The sequence below is a fragment of the Lepisma saccharinum genome, chromosome 25, assembly GCF_977018435.1.
Source record: "Lepisma saccharinum chromosome 25, izLepSacc3.1, whole genome shotgun sequence".
NCBI lineage: Eukaryota > Metazoa > Arthropoda > Insecta > Zygentoma > Lepismatidae > Lepisma > Lepisma saccharinum.
Window position 1 is genome coordinate 49,995,338 of NC_139253.1, and position 21,521 is coordinate 50,016,858.

The following is a 21,521-nucleotide window of genomic DNA, read 5'->3' on the forward strand; positions in this document are numbered from 1 at the left end:
AAAAAAACATATTTCTGTTAAATACATGTGTTAGGAACAACATAAAAAAAATCGAAATTCTAGCCAAAAATAGAAAAGTTATAACGTAAAAACTATGACCTTGACACAGCGTCTCGATCGAGACGCTTGGGACAGTGAGGCTTACATTTGGGTATCTCGATCGAGATGCTTGGGATCCAAAAGGATAATCTCCATGCCCTATTTTTTAAAAAAGTTAATGTCTAAATGTGCAACTTCTTTTGAACTGCAGTCACATCGAAACATGCATTTATGAAGGAGGTCAATGAATTATTCAGGTTCCTCAAAGACCATTTGGAATTTTATATCGGATAGGTAGAATATCGGTTATCGGTAAATTTTATATTGGAGGTTTATCGGTATTGGCCAAAATTTTGTATCGGTCCATCCCTAATTTAATGTTTGTAAAATATTGGGTTGGTTACAAGTATCTGCTAGTGTTGGAAAGTAATTTCATTTATCGTTCTCTTAAATCAGTGCTCAAAGTGGGAATTGTTAGATGGGGGAATGTTCAGCCTTAGGACTCCAATGTTTTAACATGGGGAAAATGGAGCAGCTGATGACGATGTTTTGCATAAATTTTCCTAGCTGGGATGATACTATCTGCCTGCATCCTCCCGTAACTTTGAGTATTCCTCTCAATAATCTTATTATTATTCTCGGTGCTAATGTTTGCATGTAGTATGCCAGAAAAATCTCAAAAATGGTGTAGTTTGTGCAGATGTAGCCAAATGTTTGAGTTTTGTTTTAAGTCCACTTTTATGCACTAATAGGTTAATTGGGACTAGACCTACAGTTTAAAGTGGGATCTGAACCACTGTGTGTCTCCACCGGATATTGAAACATGTACCCAAATGACTGTTGATATTTTCTTATAGAGTCTACCTTGGTGTTACAGAAAAGTGTTGTTGCCAATCTTGAATACTAGCAATGGCAACACAAAATGACAGCTTCATTTTTCCAATTATCACCATTAGGTATGTTCTGATCGTGAAAAAATCATTGTGAACATTCGAATAAATTTGGACCAAGTGCATAGTATAACATTTTTTTCTTTAAAAAATCTAACAATGAGACAGCTGTAAACATTTTGTCCAAAAGCTCGGACAGAATTTTAGTATGATTTTATCATGCTATTTATTTGTTTTCTGTGATATACTAAAATGTATTTGCTGGCATGTGGCGTACGGAGATTTGATTTTTATTGTCACATCAGTGAAATTTACCAATAAATAGACAAATCAACATTTCCATATTAACTGATGTCAACAGAGTACGGCTTAATCTATCCCACATCTAATATTTTATAACTGTTAGTTATTAACTATTACAGTATTAGTGAACAATATAAGAACTGAAAAAGTACTAATTAAAGTTATTAACTACATATATAAGGAATACCTTAATATACTTACATGGTCATGAGTCGTTGATGTGACAGGTTCCAAACAATTGGCTTCCTTCAGTGTGATTACCCGACGACCTTCAATGTTACTAGAACCCTCACTTGAAGCAACATTAAATCTCATACGGGAAAATGAGATGGACTCTCTCCTTGGCCCTGTTGACTGATCAGCCTCAGCCTGTCGGACTGATATTACAGCAGTTTTTCTTGGAGAAGGGGCTAAATGTTTCAAAATAGGAGCAACTGACACTCTCTTCACACCTGATGTAAATGGTATCCTTTTCACAATAGGTTCAGAGGCTACTGGTAGGTCTTCAGATAATTCATTAACGAGATCATCTGTAAATATATTAGAACATAGAAAGAAACTAACTTATTATATTTGTACAATGTTTAGAGAAAATTAAATTAAATCCTTTATATTCCTTAACTTACTCTCTAAGTTTAAACCTTTACAAATTGTTCGTGTGGCACAATCTTAACAGTTGGGCTGAAAAGTTCGTAGGCTAACATAGTAAAAAATATTTTTTTGACAAAATTCGATTTTATTATTCAATATAGTTGCCTTCGAGGGCGATGCAACGATTATAGAGGTCATACAATTTTTCGATGCCATTTTTATAGTAAGATTTCTCTTTAGCCTCAAAATAGGCCTCAGTTTCGGCGATTACCTCTTCATCAGTGCTAAATTTCTTTCCAGCGAGCATTCTTTTAAGGTCTGCAAACAGGAAAAAGTCACTGGGGGCCAGATCTGGAGAATATGGTGGATGGGGAAGCAATTCGTAGTCTAATTCATATAATTTTGCCATCGTTTTCATTGATTTGTGACACGGTGCATTGTCTTGATGAAACAGCACGCGCGGCACCCATTTTGCACACAGCTTTCGCATGTTCAAATATTCATGCACAATATGTCCAACACGTTCCTTTGATATTTTTAAAGTCTCAGCTATCTCGATCAACTTCACTTTACGATCATTTAAAATTATTTTGTGGACTTTTTTGATGTTTTCGTCGGTAACAGCCTCTTTGGGGCGTCCACTGCGTGCATCGTCTTCGATGCTCATTTCGCCTCGTTTAAATTTAGCAAACCACTTCTCAACGGTTGATTTTCCTGGTGCAGAGTCCGAACAATGTTTATCAAGCCAAGCCTTGGCTTCAACAGTATTTTTTTTCGCCAAAAAGCAATGCTTTATTAACACACGAAATTCTTTTTTATCCATTTTTTCACAATAACAAAAGCTGCTTCACTCACAATGCTATATCTCACGAACTAATTATCCGGCAGCTGTGAAATTTATACACGTATCTTTTGAAGGTTAGTACTAAGTAAAAATCACATGGATTTAATTCTAGTAACGCCATCTATGAGTCAGCCTACGAACTTTTCAGCCCAACTGTTATAATTAATGAGAAGTTTTGTTCTTTCAGTGGCTGAACTTCTTTAATATGCACATACATCTTTTTCAGGAGCTAACAATATTATAATGTGATTTCAATTCTCAATAATATATAAATATCTAAATAAATAATGATAGTATCTACAAGGTGTTCCAAAAGTCTCTATACATAGGGAAAATTGACTTTACTCAGTTGTGTTACAGAATGTTCTCAATGTGGTAGCCATCAATGCATTTTGCCGAACATGTAGCAAGATGTCTGGTGTCACACGAGTGCAGGCATCGACGATGCAAGCTTTCAGATGAAGCACATCCCCAATTTTTTTCGTTGTAGATGATGGACTTCAAATGTCCCCACAGGTAAAAATCAAGGGGCGTGAGGTCTGGAGACCAGGGTGCCCATTCCACAGGACCTCGTCTCCCGATCCAATGGTTCGGGAACTGTGAATTTAGCCACCATGAGAGGTTAGCGCAAGAAACATCAATTGCATTTTTCCCTATGTATGGAGACTTTTGGGACACCCTGTATTTATATGTATGAGTTTGTATGATATAGTTTATATATACATTCTCTGCGCCGAAAGGGTTAAAACATATGTTTTTCAAGATACAGCACACTTTTAGTGAATATTCCATTCTGAACTTCAGTTTATGAAACAAATTATCTTGTGAATGCAGTTTTGTGCCAATGTTGGAATGAATTTTGATGCAGTACATTCACACTTATTATCTCATTTATTTCATTTCCTTATAATCTGGCCATTAAATAATCTACTCAAATACTACACAACACAAGATTTTAAATCTGTTTCTATACAGTTTGATCAGTTTATTACAGTTGTCTTTTCCCATTATTTTTCTGGATTTTTCAAGCATAAATAACTCCTAGTAGACATGTATTAACCATGCCAAATTATAAGTCTGCCATATTTAATTGTCTGGCTGATTTCGTTCAAATGGAATACCTTATTCCTCCTCCAAAATATCTGGCTGCTTTGAAAATTGCATTTTCCATGGTCAAAACATTAGTGACTCCCAATGTGGTTCCCAACATTCGCCAAATACACACTATATTTCACAACATTTATTGTTAATCTATAGGTTAAGTCAGTGGTTCCCAAAGTGTGCACTGCAGAACCCTAGGGTGCCATGGCTGGCTTACAGGGGTGCCGCAAAATGTTCCAATATTTTTACTGAAATTCAATCAATGATATGATTATTCCAAATATGTGCTTATTTACACAAAATGTTTCTGAATTTAAAATATATGTTTATTTTTTTTAATTTAAGGCAAGCAACCTAACCACAGTAACAGAGCATTGCAAGTGCAAGATAGGCCTACATTCTGACTTGGGCACTATGGAAAAATTTTGAAGCACTAAGGGTGCAGTGAAACAAAAAAAGTTTGGGAACCTCTGGCTTAAGTGATGCCCTAAAATTCTTAAAAGTCTCACTTTCCTTAATCCCCAAAAATGTAGTTTAGGCAGAGATTTGAAAATGTTATCAGAATTCGGAATCTACTTCAGCATATGAAAAATTCATTCTTCATCCACCATCTTGAAATTCCTTGAACAAACGCAAACGCAAAATAAAATAATTCCTCAGCTGTATCTAAAGTTCAAATCACCAAATCTGAGACCTTCTGTAAACAAAACCACGTGCATGCAGAAAGCATTGCAAACTCATAGAAGTAAAATAATCCACACAAAAATCCAGCGTTGTTACAGGATTCATTACGTAAGGTTAAAAATCAGCCAATTTGTAGTATGGGATACGCTGCAGGAAATGACGTCTCACTTTAAACCCAATGCTCTTTCTTTTGTACTTAATGCTTCACCTTTATGGTTAACTCTTTGCACCAGTAATCATTTAGCATAAATTTGGCTTCTATCTTACATGCAAATTGAATATATTTTACTTGCATTTCTCTTTAAGCAAAATGATATAACATGGTAATGTACATTTCTAAGGTTTGATATAGATAATAGTGTATTTGAAATTTGTTTCTAGATTTTATGTAAATTGTATCTTATGTAAATAAAATATATAATGGGCATAAACAGCCATATGCAATGCTGTAAGTCCAATAAATATATTGATAATCAAAACAAGGCAAAGAAAGTTCGTAAATTTATTGCGGTTGGAAACTTTGACAAGCATCCTAATAATGATTTTTGTTCCGCCAAATATAGTGCACTTCGTAAAATAACCTGGTGACATGGCAAGGCAAGATAAATGTGAACATTTTGTAGGAATATGCATTGTAACTTTCAATGAGCTTAGAGACTTGTGTACATAATGATATTTTATAACATTGGTTATTTTCTAAATATAATAATGTAAACAGCAAGGAAGTAGTGCCACTTAGTAATATAGCCTGACTTGTCCTTAGAAAAATAGCATGGCAAGTTCTATGTGTGCGGGAAGGTCTCCGTGTTCTCCTAGCTTGTTTTCAAAGCACCAGCAAGGACAGCCTTTGAAAAGGAGCGAGAAACAGATTCTACTCAATATTTATGTAACGTTCTATCAGTGGTATCCTGAGAAACCAGCAAAAGAAGTGGTTAAGTTGGTATCCCAGTGCAGTGGTGTCAGTGTCTGCAGTTTTAAGGGTTATGAAAGAGAGAATGACCAGGAAAGTAACAATATATGCGGCTGCATATTCGTCTGATGTTTTGAGAGCGGGTTCTCACATTCACAGGCTCTTATATAAAATGAATAGGTGCGGCGAACTATGAGTGTAACAGCAGATGATTGCGGTCATGAATCAGCTGACGGGGAGTGATACATCGAATCGGTGAGACGGTTTGTTTACAGAAGGTCTCAGGGTTGGTGATTTACACTTTACTTGTGATTAATTTCAGCTCAAAACCTCTAAATTTGCTACACTTATCGTGGTTTCAAAATTGGTGACTTACCCCACCCTTCCTAAAACACACATTACTGTATATTACAGAGTTTTTATTAAAAACTTAAACCTCAAGTTATGCCGTAACATTGCTGAGACTTGGGTTTCTTAAAATACGAAAACATAATCTACTCAAATATTAGCATAATTTAAAGCTCTCACAAGATATTGTACTGCGCACCTTTATTGTGTCATTATTATTAGTATTATACTTTTATTTTTCATGTTTCTTTCCTTGTTGGCAAGCCCATCATTTTTTTTTCTACTTAGTTCTTCTCAGTTAGACTGTTTCTATTATTTTTCTTTGTCACCCCAGAAGGCAGAGGCGCCGTAGAGCTACCCCAACTCTGCACTCCAGCGACACCCCATGACCCAGTATAGCCAAACCACTATATAAATAACAAAATTTTACATTTTCATACCTTGGACAATTAATTAATAATTGAATCCTCTATCCATTGCATAGGAATGAAGGGTGGTTATACATTTAATAAGAGAGTACTAAAGCTACAACAAAGAATTTGTACAGGAACTAAGTTAGGGGTAAATAAGGACACGAGTTGGCAGTTGTGTGTGTTATGTGAAAGGGGGTCTCCAAGAAATGACTTTTTTGTTTCTATTTTCTTTTTTCGTGCAAAACCCGGTAAAAGGAGAGGAACCATGAAAGACGGTTGACCATTGGTCCAAAGGAGGACAGAGGAGCCAAAGAGCAATAGAACTGACGGACTGATTGGTTTTTCTTCTTTTTTTTTTATTAAAATTTTGTTGGAAGAGGAAAACGTGCATTTTCCGGAACAAAGAGTGTGTTTGAGAATCTGACAAGAGGAGGAGTGCAACTGTGTTAAGTGTGGGAAGGAGAAGGACTTTTGTTGTTCTCGAGCTCCTTTTGTGCCTTTTGTGAGGTGGACGAAACAAGAGTACAGTGGATGGGAGGATTTATCTTCCACTGAGTTGTGCTACAACACGAGAAGATGAGCACACGAGAAGATGAGCTCATATCACCAGAACAATTTAGTGTTCTGTAGGCGAGGATAGCTGATCCAGGCACATAAGTCAAGTCAGATTGCAGTATTGGCAGTGGCACTTCCTACTATCGCCCCTCGTCTCCTAGGCCCTCACGAACAGAGGAAATGTGGAAGCTAAATTTATCAAGTAGTATTTTTTAACGTGCACAAACTGAACTAAACTCACAATTCAAATATTTTCTTTTCTTTGGCCAACGGGGTTTTATCTTATGTAAAACAAATGGGTGGGAGTTGTAATTCTTGCTTTTGTTTAGGTCATTCTATAGAATAGATTATATATACCAGTATAAATTGACAGCTATTTATTTTCATTGTCGACCAGTAATAGTAAATGGCAGCAACCCTTTCCCAGTGCCTTGTTATAGCCCTGACAGTCTCATGCTATGAAAATTCTTCACACCTTCGCTACCACTCTGCCTAGCACAATATGTTAAATCAGTCTGCCATCCACTATCTTTAAACATGTTCATTTATTCTCATATACAATGTGAGACCAATCCTTCAAGTTATCTTGCAACTGAAAAGCTTTACATTTATCGCAGTTATCATAAATACGTTTGTAATTTTACCAACGCTCGCTCCTCTCCTAAACTATGAAATATTGCTTTAGAAGTTTACTGAATTTCATTCCTTATACTCCGAAAATGTATTCAAGACAGTTTTGAAAAAAAGAAAAACAATTAGAGCATGGACCAAATCAGTTTTTCATTCACCATCTTGAAACACATTGTCCAATTTTGCTCAAGTTTTCTAGCTGCAGAAATATTTTCCATCCAAAAAAAACTTACGCTCCTCCTAAATCGTGCACCATATTTTGGTAATTTTATTTATTGTCAAATTATAGTGCAAGTACATACTGATTTCGTGCACAAAGCTCAAAACAATAGTCTACACATATGTTTGAAAATGCAAAAAATTATCAAATTATGAGTATACACATGCACTGTATTTACTTGACCCCACAACCTTAAAAAAAACACTAAACAGAAAAAAAACTTCAATTGTGGTAGATTATGAAGGTGTACGACTTACATGTCCTAACCAGACATAAATGACATTTATCCTGCATAGGCAAGCAACCCATTATGATGTGAAATTAAAAGTATCATTTAAAGTGTGTTCCAATTTATTTATGCCACAATTAATGACATTTCAATAAGATGCAGTCAATTCTCCATTCGAATGTTTAAACATGCAAAAATTTATTGCATCAATTGATCGTCACACGTGAAATGATAATGTGCCACTATGGTTTTCCCCATACTGACAACCAAAGTGCTACCACACTTCAAAATTATAAGCTTTGTTCAACAATGCTGCATCAATTAATGCAAACATTTTATCTAAAAATTCTGCTACTTTTTTCCTCTTTCTTGGATACGTATTATTTATATTTCTGTTAAAAGTTCATATCTAGCATGACTTGAGGAAAATAGCCTGAAAAAAACCACTGTGACTTGTACTACATTCATTATTTTTAGTATCATATGCTCTGCTAAGCCCTTTCTTTTCAAGTTTTCCAAAAAGATTTGACAATCCTAGAACCTCACAAGTATTTAAAACAATAATTTATATTTTCTGAAAAAAAAACACTTTTGACTGTTTTCTTATTGGTGGGTTTTTCTGAAGAAAAAAAAAAAAACTCATGTGGGGAAAACTGGGCTGGGGCCACCTGGGCCAACCATGCCACAGGGGCCAGCAAAAAGGGTGGATGTGACGGGGAAATTACCCTCTGAACTTCTCACATCAAACCAGATCAATGTTGCAACCCCATTGTTAACAGCATGCAATTTTACCAGGAATGGGAAATTTTGAAGCCAAATTATTACATGAAAAGGGGAAAGGGTGGCATATGACAGGGAAATTACCCTCTAGGCCAAGAACATCATTGATCACTTGCAGACGAGTTGAAGAGAGGCTGTTGACCTCCAAACAACCAGTGTGGATGCATCATGGTGGTGTGGAGAAACTTGTTGGCTGATCGGCAATGGTTTATGAGTGCATCCAAAATTAATGGAAATGACATAGACCAGTTCTAGTTGACATTGCATTGAGGGATCTTCGAGGTTCCTTAGTGTGCGGAATTTAGAGTGAGTGATTTGTATTTTCGTGAATTATATAATAGTTGTGAACTAAAACAAGTGACATAATTAATGAGCTATTTACTCAGCTTCCGTACAAGGATAAGCTTCAAATCATTGTTGATTTTTGTTAAAGTCTACTTTATGCACAGATAGGCATACTTAATTGCAACACAAATGAGAACCATGTTATCATACATTCTTATGGCATTGCAGAATGTAGAACATGTAGATAGCTGAATAAAATTATGTAGTTCTACATGCACAAATGCACAAATAAAAACAAAGTATAACCGGCTCATGGAAGCAAATTTAGCTAATCACAGCACAAATCCATGAATTACATGAGGTGATGTTAATTATTAACAAAAAACTGGCTTCGCAGGTGAACTTAAACAATACAGCAATGGATATGTTTAGTACAAAATTGTAACTGTCCTTACTCTGGGCAATTTAGACAATAGACCTGAGAGAATACCACTCCCCAGTGCCATATTCAAAGGGATGGCTAATAGAGAGAATATTAAGCAAAAAACAATAAAGAATATTATAATATCAACTCAACATTAATAAACTATCTGCACTGAGTCAGGAAATCAGTGTATCAACATGACTTCAATCATATTATTATATTTTCGTTAACTTACCCGCTTCTGCATCTGCTTTTATGTTAATGAAATCATGATCTTCCTCATCACTTTCCACTGACAACTGCTGCAGTTTCAATGGCGGCACACCGGAAATTATCCTCCTGACAACTGTTACTTCTTGGGGCACCGTGTTTCCTACATTAACACTGCTTAACTTGATATCAGTTAGCGCATTCCCACTAGGATCCTTACGTACAGGTTCCTGAACCTTAGCGGGAACCAGATTTTCCTTTGGTAGTGGGATACTTTGCATTGTGACACTTTGAACTATTGGTTTAACAATAACCTGTTCCTGGCTGCATAACTCTTTCGTATCGGGCTCACTTATTGCACTATCTTCCAACATCTTCTTGGCAGACTTCGGTTCACTGTCACTTTTTGATTGTTTCACAACACTTTCTTCATTACTTTCCTTCAATGAAGTTCTGGTAGCGTCATCATCTGAGCTGTCCTTTAATTTCTTGGGGATATTGTCACTGACCTTGCTCTCTGTTGACTTTCTTTTCTTCTTTGGGTCACCATTACTATCGCCCGTAGAAGATTTTCTTTTTCTTTCAGTTAACTTTTCTTTAATTGTTTTCTTTGCATCTGTAAAAATATTAGCATCATATTAGAAACTTGTGTGTCATACAAATATTGCATCACATTTATACATAATAGTTTGCTGCATTCCTCGTAGCTGTCACATTGAAGTTCCGGGGGTCCACGAGTTAACAAGAGAGTTTTGCAGTCCAACGGAAATATCTGATTAAATAAAAGCACCGGAATAACCTTTGAACTATAATATATTACAAACATACACAGACTCACATATATATTTCCACACTGGCAAAATGTGGAACTCTATCTACCGTGCTCAGTTTGGAATCAGTCACCTTCCTTCATTATCACAGTGGTGCCAGAAACTACCAAATTTTTATACTCAAGAGTAGGCAAAATTATTACTAGAATTGACCACTGAACATATTTTAATGTAAATTAATATGGCACAGAGACATTACTTGGCCGTTGGCAACAATGCAAACTGCAACGCGTCATCTTCCCACTCCACACATCTTTTAACCAATTAAATAATGTCTTCTGAAACAATGGAGGGAAAGAATGGCATCTACCAGAAACTTAAAAAATTAACTTAAAAATGAATAGCTTTGGCTTCCTTATACTTATTGAAATAAAACTTATGCCATTCATTACAGCTTTTAAAGACAAATGAAACTATTTGTGAGACATTGACAGATATTACCTAAACTTATTATGTACACATATTGAAATATCGGTATAAATAGAGTTTCATAATAAATGATGATGAAGATGGCCATATTGGAAAGTTTATAAATTTGGCTAAAATCAATAATATAATATTTATGAGGTGAAATATATAGTTATTAACGGTAAAATAAATGGAACCATGCCCACACAACCGAATGCATACTAATAATACATAATATGTGATAAAGTGAAACATAATATGTGATAAACACAAGAGAACATATATACTAGCCATTATATGATATATTGTTAAATAAAAATGTAACTTGATAAGAAGGACTAATGGCGAACTTGAGGCTCAGTCGGTAACGCGTCTGACTACCATGCTCAAGGTCCCGGGTTCGATCCCCGGCCGGTTCAAATCCGGGAACTTTTCTAACGATGGAAGCGGCTCCGGCGTCCACCCAGCGTCGAATAACATGGGTACCTGGGGGAAACCCTGGGGGGTAAAGGCGGTCAGGGGCGTGATGCTGATCACATCACCCCCACTCACGACCGGGATCAAGAAAGTGTGGGGCGTTACCCCCACACCCCCTATACGCCTTCATGGCGTGGTGCTATGCACAGGGGAGCACTTTACCTTTTTTACTTTACCTTTTTTACATAATAAGCTGCACTTATTTTTACAAATTACCTAGTAACTTAAGTTATGCTGTACATTATGTTTCACCGCAGATGCAGTTTTAAAAAATGTATTTCACAAACATAGATTTATAGATAACTCACTTGTTTATTAAGCATTGAACTTGAACTAGACCTACATAAGAAGAATTCTACACACTAACATATGACATATAAAGATAGGCATTCTAAGTTGTAGAAAATCATTTTCAAGCAAATGAAGGCTTTATGACTCATTGTGAAACAATCCCTGGCTATCTGAGATGGCTGGTTATCCTAGGTTCTGAATGACTTTCAATGCATTTAGATCACGTACTAGAAAAAGTTATCTGTATTATGTCAATAAGACATAAAGAGTATGGATGCAATATTCCACTATTCTGCATTTTCTTTGCACTCATTTAATAGATTAAATTGTGCCCCAAGTCAGTCCGTCAGATTAAGCAACTATAGAATACACTGAAGTTGCCAAAGTGGATATTGGTATTTACTGTCCACAGCATACAGAATACTAAGATTTTTTTAAAAATGTTTCCAACCTACTCTCTTTGAAAAGAAACTGAATCATCAAAAACGAAGTTACTATGCATTTGATATTCTTACACTCCTACATCACTACCTCACTTATAATTCAAACTACATTTTTTTCTGCATTTTTTTTTGCAAATTAACAGTTACTTGCTGTTTTCATTAGAAGCAGGAATTTTACATGCAAGGTGACTTCCACACAAACAATATGAAAAGTCAGAGGACTTCATATTCTGTGGGCAAATGATCCTTCATGAGACACTGAATAAACATACCTATGCTCCCTACTGTGACTTCCTGCAGTTTCTGCAACACCTGATGCAACCAAGAGGTAAACTTCTCAGTGTTTGACCCCAGAAATAACATCAGATCCTCGTCCATCTGGGGTTTGCTCTTCTTGTTGGCTACCATGACCATAATATAATCTGGTAACTCTTCATCTAAGGGGAAAGTATGAAATTCTTCCAGTTTTTTATTAAAAAAGAAAAACACAGGACTTTAAAAAATTACAAATGTATACCCATTCCTATCTACACTGATTCCAGAAAATTCATCATACAACATTTGTGGGTGTAATTACTACAAAGAAAAAGATAATGTGAATGTCACTAAGGGCACAATTTCATTGTAAATATCATTTTTTTGGATACTCATTTTTGAACTGAAAAAGGAGAAAATTTTACATTTCCATACCCAAATGTTAAGCATTTAGAAGGGACATTCAAATATTCTTAACAAGATTCTGGCCATTTATTGTTATTATTAATCCAATGCTTCTGTCATTTTTGGGCTGTATTTATATGGCAGTGTTTAGGTAAAAGTGAAATGGATAATGCATAACTTACAACACATGGAATCATTCTCTAAATAACTAGTCTAGTTTAGGCATTTACTTACTTTTCTTTTGGTTATTCAAACTTTCGCCATATCTTGTGGCTTTTTCAGGTGATAAGTCAAGGACAGTATAAGTTTACTACGTATGTGAAATAGATAATTAATTAATAAACTGGACAAATGATGAAAAGAGAAACTTGTGTATCACTGTACATAAGACATTATTTTATGACTCACCAACATATGCTCCTAGTTCCATCAACTTTGCCTTGATAGCAGACTGAAAAAGGTACAAAATGAAATATATCAGAAACAATGAAATACACAAGAGATCCAGAGACAAAATACAGCAAAGATATCAAAATATACAACACAAACACCATAAATATCTTGTTGAAGTGGTTTAACTCGTCACAGTTTCCATTGTTGTTCACGCTACACAACCTGACAGTTACTCCCTTTGCCTTTGTCTTACTTCAGTCAGTACAGTGGCTACTTGTTGTGTGGATGTGTGCCGTAATCCAGTAATCAGTAGTTCTGCTTTTCTGCAACATTTAAAACTGTAGTTTTATATTGTGTGTGAAAACTTTGTATATCAAATATGGCAAAGAGGTGTTGCCGTTTTAACAGTGATTTGGAAAAAGAATTTTCCTTTATAAAACAAGCAAACATTAGTGGGAAAAACGAAGATCAAGTGAAGTGTTTATTATGTAAATGTGAATTTTCAATAGTGTATGGTGGTTGTCGCGATATTGTGAAACACATAAGAATAATAAATTAAAACAAAATGATGTCACTGCAACACAGGTTTCACTTTAAGTATAATGATTTAAAACAAAAGCTTCTTGCTAGGAAAAGTAACATTTTTATTCCACAAATTGCAAAACAGAAATTCACTTCACTAATTAATGAAGGACTATTAACATTAGAGGTTGTTGAAAACAATGTTATTTCTTTCTATCATAGGTGTATTTCCTACTTAGAAATGTGGGAAAATAGCTTTGAAGGGGCAGATCAATTCAATTGGTTTTCTTTAACACAAAATGATGGAAGTATCCTGGCAGGATATTCAGAAACCGGCAGAATTTATAAATGATGTCATCCCAAACAACAATAAAAGTTCAGGTGTGATTGACATCGATAAACTGTTTGATGAAGTTGTTACTGTTAATATGACATTACATAGCATCGAGCATTCAATCACTGATATAAAAGGCGTACATCTGTGGGTAGAGATTTTTAAATGGTTGCATGTAAGTCAAAGTAAATGTGACAATTTTGAGAAAATTATAGAATTAGCTTGTTGTCTCCCTGGAACTTCAGCCCCAGCAGAGTGAGTGTTTTCTGTGATGAAAAGTGTATGGACAATATTAGAGCAATATTGCAGATTAAAGTGAATTGTGAACTGACGTGCTCAGAATTTCATGACTTTACGAAGGAGAATAGTGCATTTTTGAAACAAGTTATGTGTTCAAACAAGTACGGTGACTGGAACGTTGATAATACAAGTTGGCCTACCTCGACATGTTCAGAAAACAATGAGGATGTAGAACCAACCCCAGGATCTTCCAAGAGCTTCTGCTAAACAATAGACAACAAGAGCCATGTTAAACAGGTATTGTACTTTGATTATTTTATATTTAATTCTATATAGACTATATAGGTTTTAAAAATTTTGGTTGTCCGTATTTTCACTTCCCAATTTATGGTAGCCTAAGATATTTTGGACCCTAAATTTTGCACTTCCAAGACAGTTAAGTAAGAACAACTGCAAACAAAAATACAAAAGTAAATAAGAAACTAACAAAATTACGAACTGTTTTGTAGATACATAAAATTAAAATATAATCGTAAAATTTACAAAGGGTAAAGTGAACACATTTCTCCCAGTAGGGGTAGTGTTCTAGGGTTAAAGAGAAAACCCATTGTATCACTTTGTCACACAACTAATTGAGAAAGTGAAAGAACCAATAAATTTTTGGTTATCTGAAAAAAGAAAAAAAAATCAACTCTGGTACTAATAGCAAAACTAATTCAAGAATAAAATGGCATATGCGTGTGAATATAATTAAGGACTAAGGTTGCAGATATTGTTAAGAGTTCAACACCTTTTCAAACTGTAGTACAGCACACAAGATATCATTTCAAACATAGAATAAATATTGGTAATGGTTCCGAATGTTTAATGATATTTTGCAAGTTTAAAGGAGTATTTGGAAGTATTTTACCATAGAATACTGGAAACAGTTGTAGGAGTAAGTTTCAAGGTTGGACAAGCTAAATAGCACAGTTAAAAGTTCCACTAACAAGTAAGTGGTATATAATGGAGAAATTATGATTTCAAAAGTAGCTTATTCAAGCATATGCATTTTGCATCGAGCAGCCGCTCTTGGTGTCCTGTTGTCCAAGACACACAGTTTTAATGGATTTCATGGAACACTTGAAGGTTTTTTTTTTGCTTGGGACAAGATATATTACGTGATCAGGTGTTAGAAGCACTTAGGGATATTATTATAATGCTAGGAGCACTAAACCTGACCCACCTAGCATTTAGGGATCTTTTATTAATGTCAAGAGACCTAACCTAACACTGAAGGCCTTTAGTGACACAATACTTTTTGCATCCCACGCACGCAAAGTAAATGGCAGCAGCAGCCTGTATCCAAGAAGAGGGTGAATGAATGGCTGCTCAGGAACAAAAAATCATATATGGAAGGGGAAAATCATTGTGAAGACAAGATGCAGTAAGTAATCACTAAAACTCTAAAGTATGTGTTAACAGACATAATAGAAACTGGACCATGTAAATTATGCTTGTGTACCATAATTAATTCTGAATTAAACCTTTGAGAAACAGAAGTTTACAAATAGACACAATAGTAACGAATCTGCAATGCAAAATTAGCATAGCCTACATCTAAAACCTATATATTTAAAGAAGCTTGTATAAAGCAAATACTGAAGTTGTAATTGGGTATGACTTAAGATGAGCGGACCCCTCTCCGATTTTCTTCATATTTAGCACACTTACTAATTGTGGCCTGCTAATGAAGAATCTGAAGTTAAAATTTGTCAGAAACGTCTAGAAATTGCAAAATAATTGCGAACCATTCACGCTAGCCCCACGAAACATTGACGTGTGGTTAGGTTAGTTTCGGTTAGGTTAGGCAAACATACAGCCATTCTTTTGTAACGGACGTGACACGTACACAACGTAAAAGTATTAAAAAATACACTAATTAAGATTTGTATCCATTTTAATTATTGAGAAATGTTGTACTCACTGAAATGTACAGTCACAAAAATTGTCATGCCAAATACTTAACTGTATTTGATTTTATCTGATATGAAAGAGGTGTAACGGACGTGACGTGTAAAACACCCTGTAATGAACATAGGGTTGGGTTTTCCATAGTTTCTGTTAATTGGACAGACAAATTAACTGGTAAATATTTGTTATAGTAATGTTAATATATGCTCTTTTGAGACTATAAAGTATGACCTGTTAAAAGTTTTGATGTCTTATTGAAAAATGTTTAACTTTGTAACGGACGTGACAAAGGATTTGTAACGGACGTGACAAAAAAGTGCATCATTTATAATGACAGTTTTTATTTGAAAAAAAAAAACACTAATATTATGTAATACAACCTTGTACATAATAATAATATAGTTATACATAGTTGCAAAAGTTTAATACTACAATTCTAGTGAATTAACATAAAAGAAACAGGTCTGGGAAAGAGATTAGGCTACATTCTGCTAGTTATGGACTAATTCTGATTTAATAAGCAGGTTGAGTAACAAAAAAGGCATTACACCTTTGTGGACACTAGGTCTATAGACTATTTATGTTTTTCTCAGCACAGGTCGTAAATTATCACTTTTCTAAAATCTTAATTCTGCTTGAAAATTGGTACATAATTCTGTCTCCAACTTTCTTTATTTGTGGTTCAGGCAGTATTTTGATTATATCCTTGAAAAGGAGAATTTTGTCACCTTCATCACTGATTTTGAAAACTTTGCCTTGATTGTCATATGTTTTTAAGAAAGTTACATTAACATCACCATCTTTCACATTGCTTTGGCAAACAGCCACATAGCGACATTCATTTTTTTTGTGACTAGTGAGTTTGACCAGCACATAAACTCCTGGAAAGATTTTATCATGAGAAAAAGAATCACTGTATTGTAAAATACTCAGATTAGTTTCATTGTCATACTCCATTTCATTGTCCAAGTCATTATTTCCAAAGCTTTCTTCACTGTCAGATTCGTCACTGTATACATCACTGCATCTTCAACAGTTTGGCAGTTTTTTGCTACTTTTTTCACTCATCAGGCTTCAAAATATACACTTTTGTCATCAGGTCACCACTAGTTTTACCAATGAGGATGTTTTTGTTGTCATATGCCTGGAAATTGTGCATTGAATTGATAACAGTTATTTCAACCTTCTTAGTAGGACTGTTAGGTAATGCATTTTTTATTCTCTTTACTGCTTTGCCATTTGTTCTTGGACTTTTGTATGAACCAAGCTCACTCTGACCACCATTTTGAATCACCGTCTTTCTTGCTCTGTACAACCGCTGTCGTTCTTTATCTTTCTGCCTTTTTTCAGCTAACAGTTTTTTATCTTTGGTCAATTCATTTTTTTCCTTCTCTCTTACTTTCCTCTTCCTCAATTTATCATTCTCCAAATAAGCCTTCCATTGCTCTTGATTCTTTTTTCTCTCTTCTATACATTTAGCCATTCTTGTCTTGTTGGGAGTGGGAGCCATAATCTGAAACAAAACAATACATTTAGAGCCAAATAACCTAAAAATAACATTTAACATAAACATTTGTTGCAATGTTGAACATTTATATTATTGTCATGCCTTTGCTAATAAGTTTCTGTTGGAATTGTGAATAAACAGGTTGAAGTTGGTCAGCTCCAGCTGGTTTTGTTTCAAATAGATTTTAAACATAATAAAAGGTTGTTTTATTATCAAAACATGTTAAAAATGGGTACTATTGCTTTTCATTAACATTTTAATACCATTTTGAAGTATGTGGAAAGTTTTATTTCTTTGTAGCATAATGGAATCTGAAGCTCTGCTATTAGTTGCACATGGTGTTTATATCTGAGTGTTGTTAATTCAGCCTTATTAGTTCTTGTATCCATGCATTTATTAAACAACTTATAGTTTTGAGCATATAATTGCATTTTAATTTATAGAAATATTTTTTAGGTTAGGTAGGTGTACCTATTTTATGAGACATTTTAGTCCTATCTTGTATTGTCTGAAAACTGAATTAAATCTCATATCCCAACAACAAATAAATTTTGAATTACATAAATAAAGAAAATTTAGTTGTACTGTTACAGAAATATGAAAATCAGGCCAGAAATATGGATCCTGCTCTAAAAGTAATTAAATAAGAGGAAAATAAATATGAAAAACAAGCAAGAAATATAGTCTTTTTTTTGTCACGTCCGTTACACTAAAGTTTGTCACGTCCGTTACAGGATTTTCACAGGTAATGCTATTTTATACAAAACAGAAAACACTAGAAATCAATAAACAATGCACATAACCCCACTTCTACCAAGAGTCACTTACATCACATTATTAGGGTTGGTGTGATATAAACTTATTCATGTTTTTTGTAACGGACGTGACATTTGTTCTTCCCCTTCTTAATAAACAAACAAACATTAACAGTTTCATGCATCGGAGACACATTTAAATCCGATATTTTATCTTTCTCGTGGTTTGTACTTACCAATTATGTATTGCGGAACATAGTGGAAGGTGCCAATATGCTTTTTGCACGAAAACAAACACTTTTTCTGCTAAAATAAACCATTTTCCTTAATGCTACGGAAAGCACGTCACGGTGCGATATCGCTTGCTTTGCGAATTGTAACGCTTCTTTTGTTTTCGAATATCAATGTTTCCAACTCTATTGTGCATGAAAGTTGTAAAAAAGCCCCAAAAACCATCCACGGGTAGCCCCACAAACCATTGACGTTAGCCCCAAAAACCATGCATGGGTAGTCCCACAAACCATTGACGTTAGCCCCAAAAACCATCCACGGGTAGCCCCACAAACCATTGACGTTAGCCCCAAAAACCATCCACGGGTAGCCCCACAAACCATTGATGTTAGCCCCAAAAACCATCCACGGGTAGCCCCACGAACCATTCACACGAGGTTAGGTTAGGCCTGTTAGGTTAGGTTCCATTAGCACCCATTTCACCCCTAAATTCATCGAAAAACCATTTTCCTTTCTCGACAAAAAAACGCGCGTTTCTCGAAGAAAAAAAAAACTCGCGTTTCTCGAAAAAATCGCGCGTTTGGAAACCCTGATTCCACTAGCGAGATCGCGTGACTTCCGACACTAGAGCCATCTGCAGGTACATCTTGGAAACAACGGCATAATGTTGTCGATTTTCACAAAATGCGCAATATTATTACATGAAAAGTGATTATTTATTGTTCTGCTGCATTGTAGGATGAAGTTTTAGGAAGAATATATATCGACGGAGGTTATAAACCTTGGAGAAACTCATTTCCGTAAGTAGTTTCTTGTGTAAAATTGAAGAAATGTGTCTCCGATGCATGAAACTGTTACCCAAATAAACAGCTTAATACTTACATAAATCAATAACTCTTGAGTGTAAACAATACTCCAGACATCAATATTTCTTCATATAACTGAGAAGAACAGCTCACTGGATGATTTGATTATGTTCAGCTGTTTACAAAGCAGCTGATTTTAACTATAGTGCGCGTCAAATCTCCTGCATATGGCGATAGCCAATAGCAGCGCACTGCAGCGGTGCCATGTCGAAATCTCACACGGAAAAGAGACAGCGTGGTTGAGCGAAACGCCTTGTCACGGAGAGCACGGAACATTAGATAATATAACATATAATAAACTTAATGGGAGAAAAGAACATACCTGATTATGCCAGAGGGACTGCATAATTGTTTCAATATTCTCAAGGTGGAAGTTGTACAGCCTTTGTAAGATATTTTGTCCCGTGAAGAGTACGTTATCTTTTTGGCAGTAGAAAATTCGCCACAATCGTAAATTTCAAAGACGGTTCTACGAACTACGTCTTTTTCAAAGTCATCTAAGTTTGTCGTTCTTTCCGGTACGTTCATGTGCTTTCTAGGTGATTGAAACATTGGAGCAGGCCCAGATCCATATGGTTTTGTCCCCGAACATATCCGAGAAACGGTAGCTTGATTCACACCACACGCTTGAGCTGTTAGAGCCTGGCACTTCTTAAAGTCGATTTTACTGCTCTCTTCTTCACTCGAACATTTTTTTTAAAAAAAAATTGTACACCTAAAAAATCACCTGTCGTGCCTGGCTTCGTACAACACTGCATTGTTCTCTCTTCTCTCGCTATCACTACCACTTGGTTTACTCAACGACATGCTGCGCGCACGCGCACGCACGCACGCACGCACGCACGCACGCGCACACACACACACACACACACACACACACACACACACACACACACACACACTCTCTCTAAAGACGTGGGAAAAACGAACAGTGACGGTATCCTCTTCGTCAATTTCTCCTTCTACCATCACTGGGAACGAACCTGCTCTGTTCCCTTCGCTAATCGGAAAGTTTCGGAATGCGACAGGAACGAAGGGAGAACAAAAACGATACAATGCAAATACGTTTATAATAACATTGCTTCTACAGAGGGAACGGTATAAGCTACAATCACGCTTGTTTTTCGTACATACTCGCAAAATCATTATCTTTCCATCTGTTGAACTACTGACACTTGAAATAATATATTTATATCCGAGCGCCAGGTACACGATTTAGTGGCGAGGTGAAACAGGTTCTGAACTAGGCAACGCCGCACGTCTGTGATTCGCTGGTGCTGTTCAGCAGTTCAAGGCCATATGCAGGAGATTTGACGCGCACTCTAACAACTGATCACATCTCAGTGTTCCAACTTCAATGTAAGGAAATGTGATGAAAAATAAAATTAAATAAGAAATAAATGCTTGAAATAGTTATTCTAGATTATTTGCTGCTTAGCTATGCAGTTTATATGATATTTTAAACAGTTTTCAATTTTCGCTATGAGGTGTATGTTATAAAAGAATGGCTGCATAGTTAAAATTTGGGTACTACTTTGATCTCATGAAAACACCTATAACTAATTTATTTCGTCTTTTTTAACATTCCTACTTACGTATTCTGCATTACGGAACATTCTTTAGGGTGGAATTATGCTTTTCTCACAAAAATAATAGCGGATAGCCTCAAAAATCATTCACGGATAGCCCCACAAACCATTCAGGCATAGCCCCAAGCACCATTCATGCATAGCCCCAAACACCATTCATGCATAGCCCCAAACACCATTCATGCATAGTCCCAAAAACCATTCATGCATAGCCCCAAAAACCATTCACGCATAGCCCCAAAAACCATTCACGGTAAGGTTAGGTTCCGTTAGGTTAGGCAAATATATCGGGTGTCCAACTTAAAAGTGCTACGACTCACTGACTGCTTTTTATACTAGTTGAATTGTTTTTTCATATGTAAATACTGCAGAGTTTCAAGACATGTGTCATCACATAATTACATTTTCACATCTTATGTTAGGTTAGGTACACTTACTGTGTAAAACTGTCTAGTTTATAACAAATGCTGAAAGTGCCATCCACCAGCATCCAGGCATCTCTGCGCTCGCAGTACAATGTTCTGAGAAACACGTCGTAATTCTTCAGGGGAGATGTTATTTATCTC

At 35.6% G+C, this 21,521-nt stretch overlaps 1 protein-coding gene across 2 annotated transcripts in view; it reads right to left on the bottom strand.

The window, feature by feature from the left end:
* The window catches only part of Nab2 (Nuclear polyadenosine RNA-binding 2), a 67,321-nt gene that overhangs the window by 42,142 nt on the left and 3,658 nt on the right, over positions 1–21,521 (bottom strand). The window contains exons 2-5 of one of the 2 annotated variants that reach the window (XM_083111446.1): positions 12,974–13,016; positions 12,178–12,342; positions 9,482–10,072; positions 1,434–1,762 (exon numbers count right to left, since the gene is read on the bottom strand). In XM_083111446.1, coding sequence (XP_082967572.1) covers positions 1,434–1,762; positions 9,482–10,072; positions 12,178–12,342; positions 12,974–13,016 — 1,128 coding nt within the window. The remainder of the gene's footprint in view (positions 1–1,433; positions 1,763–9,481; positions 10,073–12,177; positions 12,343–12,973; positions 13,017–21,521) is intronic. The other variant, XM_083111447.1, reaches the window with a different exon arrangement.